The sequence below is a fragment of the Nicotiana tabacum genome, chromosome 3 (assembly GCF_000715075.1).
Source record: "Nicotiana tabacum cultivar K326 chromosome 3, ASM71507v2, whole genome shotgun sequence".
In the NCBI taxonomy this organism is placed as follows: Eukaryota; Viridiplantae; Streptophyta; class Magnoliopsida; order Solanales; family Solanaceae; genus Nicotiana; species Nicotiana tabacum.
Genome location: NC_134082.1, coordinates 191,905,207 through 191,917,079, shown reverse-complemented (window position 1 = coordinate 191,917,079; position 11,873 = coordinate 191,905,207). Strand labels below are relative to the sequence as shown.

General features: G+C 35.7%; 1 protein-coding gene across 1 annotated transcript; it reads left to right on the top strand.

Moving 5' to 3' along the window:
- Positions 1 to 4,492: 4,492 nt before the first annotated feature.
- On the top strand, positions 4,493 to 10,862 carry LOC107784146 (cytochrome P450 87A3-like). Its single transcript, XM_075250346.1, has 9 exons — positions 4,493 to 4,758; positions 4,921 to 5,245; positions 5,369 to 5,515; positions 5,701 to 5,952; positions 6,062 to 6,151; positions 9,387 to 9,465; positions 9,990 to 10,096; positions 10,202 to 10,329; positions 10,429 to 10,862. The coding sequence occupies exons 1-9, from the start codon at positions 4,559 to 4,561 to the stop codon at positions 10,550 to 10,552; spliced, it is 1,452 nt and encodes a 483-aa protein (XP_075106447.1). The 5' UTR covers positions 4,493 to 4,558; the 3' UTR covers positions 10,553 to 10,862.
- The last annotated feature ends 1,011 nt before the right edge of the window (positions 10,863 to 11,873 follow it).

Below are 11,873 nucleotides of genomic sequence, written 5' to 3'. Positions count from 1 at the left end.
CACTTGGTCCCAAAAGGACCTTCTCCAGGCTGGATGCTCTTGTCGATCATATTCCCCAGTTCGTAGGTTCAGCAGTAGGTATGCCCTTGCTAAATGTCCTCCTTCGCTTCCTTTAGTGTTCTGGAAATCAATGACTCCATTCCTCATTTTTCCTTCCAATTCCATCAGACTGTACTCCAGATATTCCAACCTTTCGCTTGATTTAACAGCCATCTCTCTCCATTCATTAATTAGTTTCATATCGGTCTTGTGTCGCTCTATGTGCTCGGCCTCGGACTCGTGAACTCTTTTGCGTAGTTTGTTGTACTTCACTTGTGATTTGACAACTTCATCTATGACTCTATTTCCTAGACCAATCTTTGGCTCGAATATTCCTGTTATGTTATCCTCTAACCATGATGGGTAAAAGTACACATGGTCAGTATGATATCGATCTGGCTCGATGGTATCCTTTTCTGCGATAACTTTCAAATGCCACATATGCTGAGTTTCACATTTGTATGGGACGTCGTCATCCTGAAAATCTGCACTATAGTGACTCATTTTAGCAACTCGAGGTATGACCTGCTTCATGCCTGCCTGTCTCATAACCCTGATGGAATCATAAGGGTATATGACCCTTAATCCGATCAGTACCAAGTGTGGAACATCCCTAGATCTGATGATGAACTCGTCGGTAGGGAATCATTCGAACATCCATTGAACCTGATCCTCAGTCAAATTGCTGAAAAATTGTGCCCATCCTATAGCACTCTCGGGTTGAGCAAACTTGTCTGGGATATAGTTCATTCTCTTAGGATGATGGAAAGTTATGTGGTCAATCCACGGCCTTCGCGGAAGCTCTTGACGGTATTGACCTTTTTTGAGATGCTCTAGCAACCAAACTTATAACAGCAGATTACAACCTTTGAAGTATTTGTACCCCTTCTGACAGCGCTCTAAGGCTTGGTATATGTCTGCTATGATCATAGGGACAATGGTATATATTTTCCCCTCGATCCCATCCATCAAGTTTTTGGCTACCATGACTAGTCTGGTGTGGATTTTATCCCCTTGGATCAGGAACTTAAAGATGAAACCCCATATTTTAGAAAAACATTAAAATCGATTAATAATAAGGAAGAAACAGAAGGTTTTGAAGAAAAATACTAGATAAACTTAAAATTATTTCAGATCTACAAGGATTTAAACTGACTCGGGTAGGAAAAGATGAGGGTTTTGAAGAAAGGAACGAGGTAAGAAAAATCTGATTAAGAACCGAAGTTTCAAGCCATAAACATAAAGATAACACTACTCATAGTCACAGTAATGAACACAAGGTGGGTTCATCGAAGTAATGAAGAGTTTAGGTCGACTCTGAGTTAAATCTCTTCGAGATTCCTTCAGATAACAACAAAATCGAACAACGAGTGATGGTAAGAGGCCGGCTAGGGCCTAAAATCGAAGGGAAACCCCATGGAACGGAGGGTTTTCCAGTGATGGCGGCTAGGGTTAGGGGAGCGTCTGAGAGAGAAGAGACGAGGTGGGGATTCAGAGGCGGTATAATTGAAAAATGAGTAGGGTTGGGGGTTGTGAGTAATTAAATAAGGAAGGTGATCCTGGACCGTTGATCTTTTGAGATCAACGACCAAGATTTGATCTGAGGGATTAGACGACTCACATAGGAAATCGGGCTAGGGCATTTGGGTTAGATTAGGGTATTGGGCTAAAGTTTAATTGGGCTGGGGTCTGAAGTTGATTAAGAAAAAGGGGCTATTATTTAAATACTCAATTAACTTAATAAAATAAATTTATAAAATAATTTATGGATGATAGAAATATCATCTGTGCGTGACAATGATTTAAAATAATTACTTAATATTATAAAAATATAAAAGGTTATTTTCTTGTGAAATAAGGTACTAATGCACACATGGGCCATTATTGTAAAGTTATTGTAATTATAACCCTAACATGTACATATGGCTATTCATGGAATAATTAAAGCTTAGTACAAATATAAATGATAAAATTAAGTAATAAAATTATCATAAAACCATTTGTGATTATTAGTAATTATTTATATAATAAAATGCTAGAATAAATTAATTAAAATCCTTTTAAAATTACAGGAAAATTATGAAAAAATACCGGTTGATGCTCATGTACTATTTGAAAGTATATATGCACTTTGACATATATGAGAGAAAAATTGTGTATCAACAACATACCCAGAAGGGGCCCAAGCTGATCATCTTCGACCATGATATTTGATTGGTACCGGTTATGGACGTCGGCCCAAGTTACTGCTAGATACTCTATCAGATTTTGCTTCAACTGCTATGAAGCCAATGAGCTTTGACTATTGAGTCCTTGGGTTAAGGCCTAAACGGCCCAATCTTCTGCCACTAGTGGCAGATCTATCTGTTCCATTTGAAACCTTGACATGAACTCTCTGAGTATTTCATTATCCCTTTGTTTTACCTTGAAAAGGTTTTACTTCCTGGTCTCGACCTTGATGGCTCCGCCGTGTGCTTTTACAAAGGCATCTACAAGCATCGTAAATGAGTCAATAGAATCAAGGGGAAGGTAAGTTGTGATAGTATATCATAGCTCCCTTTGGCAAAGTCTCTCCAAACCTTTTTAGCAGGACGAATTCGATCTCATCATCTTCCAAATCGATCCCCTTGATGGCGCACGTGTAGGAGGTCACATTCTTATTTGGGTCAGTTATTCCGTTGTACTTAGGAATTTTGGGCATGCAGAACTTCTTTGGGATCGGCTTCGGAGCTGCGCTCGAAGGGAAAGGTTTCTGAACAAACTTCTTAGAATCTAGGCCTTTCAGTATCGATGGTGCTCCTGGGATTTGGTCGACCCTGGAGTTGTAGGTCTCCACCTTTTTGTCATTAGCTTCGATTTTCTTTTCTCCCGATTCAACCTGTTTTATCAATTCCTTGAGCGTCTTTACTATCTCGGGGTAGGTCCCAGATTTAGCTTTATTTGGCCTTTTTGTGACTGGTTCATTTCTGCGGGTGTTTTTCCAAGATGGTCCGGGCCCAACTCTACTGGGAGCACGGATTTGGCTCTGTAATTGGGCTATCACTGCATGTTAAGCGTGTAGCATTTTGAGGATCAATCGCAAGTTGATCCCATCGCCTTCACCACCGTGCATATCCCTGGCTCCCGACCTGGCTCCCCCGCGAATACTGTTTTCTGGGTCTATGGGCAAGCTAGTGTCGATGACCACATGGGAGTTGGCATGGATTGGATTACTATCGGGACCCTGTTGGGTCAGCAGGGTGAACCTCGTTGTTGTTCACTATATTGTTGTTCTCGCCGTAGTGGCCAAATTCAGCATCAACGTTAAGGTGAGCAGATTGAGAGTTTGATATCTTTAAGTTTCCTGAAATTAAGACCTCAGAGTATGTAGTGAAAATTTGTATCAAATAGCCAGTATTATCCTTGGCCCCACGATGGGCGTCAAACTGTTTACCCTAAAAAATAGATAACCATTAAATTTGTAAGTGGTAGGCTACACGGATTAATTTGATATAGATGATAACTTGCGTTAGATTAAACAAATAAAGGTATAGTAAATTCAAACCACGTGAGGAGGAGGATTCCATCCTCAATGAAATATCCACCCTCGATCCGGACTCACAATGGCCAACACTGATGAACAAGAATAAGAACTTTCAATGACTGAGAAAATAATAGTATATTGCCTTGTTATGCATGTGTTACAATATTTTCAATGAATAATTAGACTCCCCTTTATATAGTAGGGGAGTTTTACCTTAAATACAATTCTATAAAAGGTAAAAAAAATTATCTATTTAACTAATCACCAATTTTCTATCGATATGTGCCGAGATTCACGTCATGATATCCGGTCGGTCACGGATATTACGGCCTTATGTCAATCATGTTCGATTTCTCGATAACGCTCTCTGAAGTCTTTTAGGATTTGAACTGATCCGGGGTCATGGCCCCGATATTCTCGGGGGCGGGCATCGTACCCCAGGAATGTGTCTCGATGACTCCCTTACCTCGATTCCGGCTCCTTACAATCACGTCTGTTACTCGATTTATTTTTTCGGAGATCGGGTCGTCTTACGGGTCCGGTTTCACCTATATACAATAGGCCTTTTCATTCGAGAAAAAATTTATAGTATAAAGTTAAATTATTTTTATATACTTTATAAAAACATGTTATTCTTTTTGGGACAAAGTAAAAAGAAAATGTGGCACATAATAGAGAAAGTAATTAATTTGACTTTTATATTTATTAGGCTTTAAATAAATTTATATTATAGATAGATGGAATGGGAATTTTTCTTTTTTCTTTTTTTGACATGTATTGAGATTCAGACACGTAAGTCCTTACAATTCCCGACACGCAATTACAATGCTTAACATTAATTGTAGTTTACAAGTGTGAGCGAAATTCATTCACTTAAGCAAGCCTTAGTAATCAGCTCTATAAATAGGCGTGCATATATACTCTGAGTTTGAACACTAAGGTGAGGTGGCCGGTAGGAATAAAACTACAGGTTTAATTTAATTTAAAAGGAAAAAAATGTGGAACATTGGTTTATGGTTAGTAGCAGTAATAGTTGTAGGAATCAGTAGATGGGTATACAAATGGAGGAATCCCAAATGCAAGGGTGTATTGCCACCTGGCTCCATGGGACTTCCCTTTATTGGAGAGTCCATTCAATATTTCTCTTCTCATTCCTATGAAGGAATTCCACCCTTTATTGCCGAAAGGACTGCAAGGTTTATTTAATTTGTTAATGGGTTGCGTTTCCTCTCTTTTTTGTTTTGCAGTTCCTTTAATTTGTTCTTCTCATCCCTAAATTATTGGTCTTGAAAATATATGAGTCATATTTCTCTTGCATGAAACCGTTACATATAACATGAACTTGAACTTTTTGTCAGGTACGGAGGATTATTTAAAACAAGTATACTTGGGCAGCCAGTGGTGATATCAACTGACCCAGAAATCAATTACTATGTCTTCCAACAAGAAAATAACCTCTTCCAATGCTGGTACACAAAGAGTGCTTCTGATCTCCTTGGAGAGCAAGGCTTGAATGTCCACGGCGGAGCTGTCCATAAATACCTTAGGAATTTAGTTCTGTTTCTTGTCGGCCAACAAAGCTTAAAGGGAAATTTGATGTCTGAAATTGATTTAATTACTCGTAAGCATTTAGATTGGTGGGCTGAGCGCGGCAAGATCGAAGTCAAAGAAGCAGTTGAAATTGTGATTCTCTCACCTCCACCTATGATTACTTATTAACTTACTAATATCTTTTTTTACTCCAGTACAGAAATATACATATATATGGAGTACTATATAACTCAAAATATTTACTACTATTTTTAGATGCTATTCACATTTATTGCGAAAAAGACCCTTGGTTTAGAAGAACAAGAGGCATTGGAACTAAGAGAGCATTACAAAGCTTTTTTTGGTGGTTTTCTCTCATTTCCTCTCAATGTGCCTGGAACAGCTTACCATGCCTGCTTACAGGTATCTTCTTTTCAATATATACCAAAGTAAAATGCATCTATTAATGCTTGCATGATCAGGCCATCAATATTCCTGGATCAGTGCGACCATTTTTCGGACCATGCCTGAATGCGGAATATCTTGTGCACGGGCTATCCTTTAGATCATGACATTCTATGAATTAATTAATTTCAACATGCATGCAGGGGCGTAAAAATATTGTTAAGGTGATCAAAGATATTTTAAAGAAAAAGCAGTCATCCAAGGAAAAGGCGAATCAAGATTTCTTAGATCACATGCTTAAAGAAGTAGAAAATGAGGAATCATTGCTGACTGAAGAAATTACAGTGGATTTAGTTCTGTTACTGCTATTCGCTGCTTATGAAACCACTTCTTCCTCCATTACACTATTGTTTAAATACTTGAATAGTCATCCCGAGGTGTTGACAGAGCTGACGGTTTGTGCTCTTAATTAATTACTAGCTATCTGAAACATTAATCTTTTTTATTTAATGAATCTCGAGTAGTTCTTTTCCTAAACCCTATAAAAAGTCGTATATTTTGTAGGAAGAGCATGAGAGCATTCTTAAACGTCGAACAGACGAAGGCGCTCTAATTTCGTGGCTTGAGTACAAATCAATGAGTTTCACAAATATGGTAAGTTTATTTTCTTGCGTGATCGCTAATTGTGTAATTAGTTAAGAGTTTAGGTGTCCTCCAGATCACACGCTCTTATTATCACCACATTACTTTTTATTTCCCCCCTCCCCTGATATATTTAAAACTAGTGAATTTGCCGCGCGAGGCGCGCGGTTGTTAAAGAACATTAGTGATATCAAACAATTATTTTCTAAATTAAACAAAATTTTGAGAAGTTAAAACAGATTTTTTTACAACTATATTTTTTGAAGCATTCCTTAATCAATTACGAATATAATCAGTACATGTCTATTAGCTTGGAAAATTGAAGGCTGGCACACTACATTATTGTACCTGTTCTAATAGTTCTCTGAGAGACAAAAGCCTACTCTTTTGTTAATGACCTACATTATACTACTCTTTTGACAAACCACAAACAACAAAGCAACTAATTTCAACACCTTAAGAAGTGCCATAGATATGTCTAGCTCTCTAGAGCTCCGGAAGAACTAAGTGCTTCGTTGTGACTTTAATGTGCAAAATATAATCTTGTTCAATAAAAGTAATGCAAACGCAGAATATGAAGTGAATGCTTACATGTATTATATGGAATACAAAAGAGCAGAATGGTTAGTTAAAGGTGGTTATTGAAAAAGGGATACTATTTACATATATATCATGCCGAAACATATGTCTTATACTGCACAAAATCCGCCGTTTACTCTAATATTGAGATGATTGTGCAAATATGAAATATTATATAGTAATTAGAAACACTCAGTGATGCAATGAATCGGATTGTGTTAGCCTATCGCGATAATGCATTTAGCTTTCCCAATGGATGTCAATCCAAAATGCCACTAAGAGACCAAGACATTTTTACTCTAATATTGAGAATTATGAGTTTTGATGAGCTCTGTTAGAAGAAACACATCTTTCTCTTCTCCAATGTAGTCAATTACTTCGAAAACATATTTCGTCGTGCAACCCGTTGACACATTGCTCCACAATGAACAATTGAAAATGACAATAAAAGTGTTACTAATACTATTTCAGGCGAAAGGGATTACACAAATTAATTTAAAATTAGGTATGAGATAAAGAAGCATCTGTCCTCTTACACCAACTCTTACCATACATAAAAGCCGGCATGACATAAAACAGAGTTTAGATATCTAGAAGCACATATATAAGAAGATAAATTCACTTCTGTTATAATGGTGGACCTCAACCGCTGCCAACATAACATAGTACTCTATCTTTGGGTACCTAAGAGGACGACACTTGATGCCGATAACCACAAATTTGCCTTCTAACAATAAAAAGTCGTTTTCCCTAAAAGCGTCAAAAATAATTTCTCTATACAATGTAGTAAAAGGTTTTCATGAAAAAAAGAAAGTAATACAAATGCACAAGTACAAATTCAATATCTTTAGTCAAAATTGCTATCATGATAGAAATTTCTATCTTTCTTGCTTTCCTGCTCTTTATGCCTATGTAAGAATGACCAAAGGAGAATGGGATTCCAAGTAGCCCATTTGTGTATAGCAAATGGAATTGTTATTTCTCTGAACTTGGGTCCTAAAATTTAGGAATGTTAAACACGCTCGCTTAACCCTACAATTTTACAATAAGAAGCATACTCATTAAGGACCTAAACTCTATAAAAGCATTACACAAGTAATGCATGTAATTAAAGTATGTGTTACCTGGGAGGAAGAAGAGGAAGAAAGGGAGACATTATCAACACACCTTTTTTTTTTGGGCTAGATTCTTTAGTAGCTACTTTTTCTCAGAAGGTCATATGCCTTCATTGAAGACCTACAGTAGAAGAAAAATCTAAAACAAAATCGTAACACGCTCTAGCAAGTCAGCATTCAAAGGACATGAATTGTTATGAAACTTAGCACCTGGAAATCAACTTTCACCAGTAGTTCTAACTGGTGTTGCTAGAAGTAGTCAAAAATCCATTTAGACCACAATATAGCGATAAATAGATTATTCTCCAACTCTTCCAGTACCGAATGGATCTCCAACCCAAAAAAGATATCCTACCAAAAAATAGTATAAATAAAGATCTATTATGACTCGGTGAAATTTGACATATCATAGTACCCTCTCGAAGCAAGCTCTATGAAATCATGGCAAGTTGTTGATGCATACTTGTAATACATCTACTTTAAAAGGACAATTTCATTTTTTCACCCATACATTAGACCCAACTGTGACATAAGTAAATCGAAAGGCAAAAGAAATATAGTACATCATTTGTAAATGAACCATAAATTTCAAGAGTGACCTTTGTAGGGCTGGTTCTGCACTTTGCCACATCTCTGCTATAAGACTAAAAATAATCAAAATACAAGAGGGAATAATCAATGCAATAACAACGAATAAGCGAAGTAATTCACCAAAATAGTTAAATAAATTTAAAGAGCAGTTAAAATCATACAACACAAACGGGTGAGAATAGCTTTGCTCAAAATCGTTGACGTAAATAAATGAAACTTGATCATAGAGGGCGAATGTTGAAACCTAAAAGAGGAAATCAACATGAGAATCAACCAATAAGTGGTTCTATTAAGCAAACCAATTAGACAAATTTAAACTGCACGCAAAGTTGCAAGCAGAAAAACAACGATTTGTGAAATAAAGAAAGCCCCAAAAGCTAAGTACTACACAACAAAGAAAAAATGAATAAAATCTGCAACTGTAATCAGAACAATGAGAACATGAAAAGGCAAATAGATAGAACTATCAAATGGAAAAGGAAAACGGGAAAAGGGGAAGAAGAAGCAGTAGCAAAGAGAGAGAAGGTACTGTCGACTGATATTATGTGCTTACTCTGTTGAAGATTAAGTGTGGCTTTGCTGATTGTCCTCTGCCGGATTAAGAGATAGGTAAAAAATCAGTTTTCTACAATGGGGAAAAAAAGTCAAGCCATCAGTTTCAATGGAGAGAGATCGTTTAATCAGGAAGATAGATAATCGCAAATGTGGCTCTTTTCTGGTGGAATATGAAAAGGCGTCTTTTGGGGTGTTTATTAATCGAAACTGTTTTGCTTGTTCGATTTAGTAGAATAAGAATAAAAGAGAAATTAGTTAAAAAAAAAGGGGGGGGGGAATAGATAAATATAAATACTGGCCTAGGAAGGTGCCACATCACCTTTTTTAGCCCCTGCTTTATATATTTATATAGATTAGTTGAACTGTAATTTTTTTATTGTTTCTAAAATAAAAATAATTGAGTGCAGGTTATAAATGAAACAGTAAGGCTTGCCAATATCGCCCCAGGAATTTTCAGAATTACACTAAAAGATGTGCAAATCAAAGGTAAATATCTAACTTTTAGGTCTTTTTAAGAGTCTTGTTTGGAAAGTCACCATGTAATAGAATAAGTGTAATTACTAGCGTAGTAATTACACAGTTCAGTAATTAATTACCTATTTGTTTGTCATATTAACTTAATTACAATACAATTACAAGTATATTATTTGGTTGCAGAAGTATAATTAGGAAATGAGAAGTGAGGAATATAAAAAAAAGAATTTTAATAATTTAAAATTTTAAAAGTAAAAAAAGAATAAAATAAAAATAAATTATGGTCTCGCAATATGAGACTCTTAGCTTGCCAAATAGTGCAGCTTAAGAAATACTCCTAGATTAATAAAGATATTTTTTATTTGGTTTAACATGAGTTGGAAAATTCAAAGTAAAATTAGTCAAAATGTGTACTATGTATATGTGGAGAACTCTTGGGTAAATATGTTGGATCCACAATATAATTATTTTTATAACAGTCCATTTATTTAGTTTTTGTTTTTTTCATAGAAGTACTCAAGTAAGAATAATCACAGGATATACAATTCCTGCCGGATGGACTTTCGTAGTATGTCCCTCATCGGTTCATCTGGATCCAAACAAGTACGAGGATCCCCTTACTTTTAATCCTTGGCGATGGAAGGTCAGTTAATATTTTATTAATTAGTAAAAATCAAGCATTTAGGTTTCTACTTTCATATATTCATAATATAAACGTCCTTTTCTCAACTATATTGGGATTAAAAAGGGTGAAGAGCTACATAAGGGATCCAAAAAATTCATGGCGTTTGGTGGAGGACTGAGATTGTGTGCTGGAGCTGATCTTTCAAAGATGCAAACGGCCATTTTCCTTCATTACTTGTTGACAAACTATAGGTATGAATTCGATGAAACATATTATAATAACATACTTTTAAAAATAATTAATTACCACGACGTAAAAAATTTAAGGTATAATTTTCTTTAAAATTTCAGGTGGAAAGTGACAAATGAAGGGAATGTTATACGAAAACCCGGTTTGATCTTCAATAATGGATTACACATTGAAATATCCAAGAATCAAGGAGAAAAAAATATTCGAAATTATTGTTTAAGATAGATGTTCTATATGAATGTTCATTAAAACTTCACGCTGATAAATATGAATAAATCGTTCTAATATGAACAGTAATATGATATATGTAATGAAGTAGAAGGGTTAGCTCACTTGGTGAGCTCCCTGCCTTCCACATCAATAGCGTAGCTTCCTCTTCCCCAATCCCCAATCCCCAATCCCCACTCTCCCTCTTCCGATGTAATAAAAAAATATATTTAGTCTTCCTAAGCTAGCTAATGTAAAGAGCCTTTCAGCTCTCCCCGATTTTCATTCAGCAATATATTATTTACGAGATACCTCGTTGACAAAGAAACGTCGTCATTTTTTGATATTTCTAAGATGCTTGTATGTATATTATCAAACCAAGAAGATAATTACCAGCTAGAATTTGAAAGGGAAAAAACTATCATAAAAGAAGAAAAAAAAAGATGACCTGAAGTTGAAAACAAAAACTTAATGGAAAAAAAAGAGGCATTGTGATTTCTCTTTTCACGAGAGCAACCTTTCGTCGTTGATAAAAGGGAAATAATTGAGGCCTTTTCTTACCTTTTGAAGAAACCATTAATCATCATTTTATCTTGCCATAAACTTAACTCAAAAGGGTTGTTCTCTCTCTCTGTTAGCTGAGCTACAAAATAAGAGCAAATAGGTGCCAATTTTGTAATAGCGAGGCCTAGTTAACCCCAACTTTATGCGAATGACAATAGGTAGGGGGATTTGCATCTTTACCTGTTTTTTGGGTCACATTTTAACTTGTGCCCGCTTTATAAAAGAAAATTGCAGCGTATCTGTTTTTTCGCGTAACTTCATCATACGGGGCTGAAGTAGCAAAGGTAATCACGCAAAACTTCAGTATTCTAGTAAATGGGCCTGAAGTAGCAAGTGTGCTGAAGTTTTTGTTTGTAATTGCTTAACTTAAGCATAGTAGCTGAAGTTTTGTTCTCTATTTGCTGAAGTTTTTGTTTGTAATTGCACTAAATAAGCTGAAGTTCTTTTGTCCTAAATTCATTAGTTTTGTCATTAAGCTTTTTCAAAAACTTCAACAGAAGATGCTGAAATTATTTAGTTCATTACACTAAATAAGCTGAAGTTTTTTGTCGTGGATAAGCTTTTTCAAAAATTTCAGCAGAGATGCTGAAGTTATTTCATTTGTAAAAACTTCAGCACTAAATAAGCTGAAGTTTTTTTGTCCCGGATTCATTAGTTTTGTCATAAAGCTTTTTCAAAAATTTCAGCAGAAGATGCTGATTTAGTTTATTTGTAAATATTTCAACACTATATAAGCTGAAGTTTTTGAAAAAGCTATCTAATATAATCAGATTGT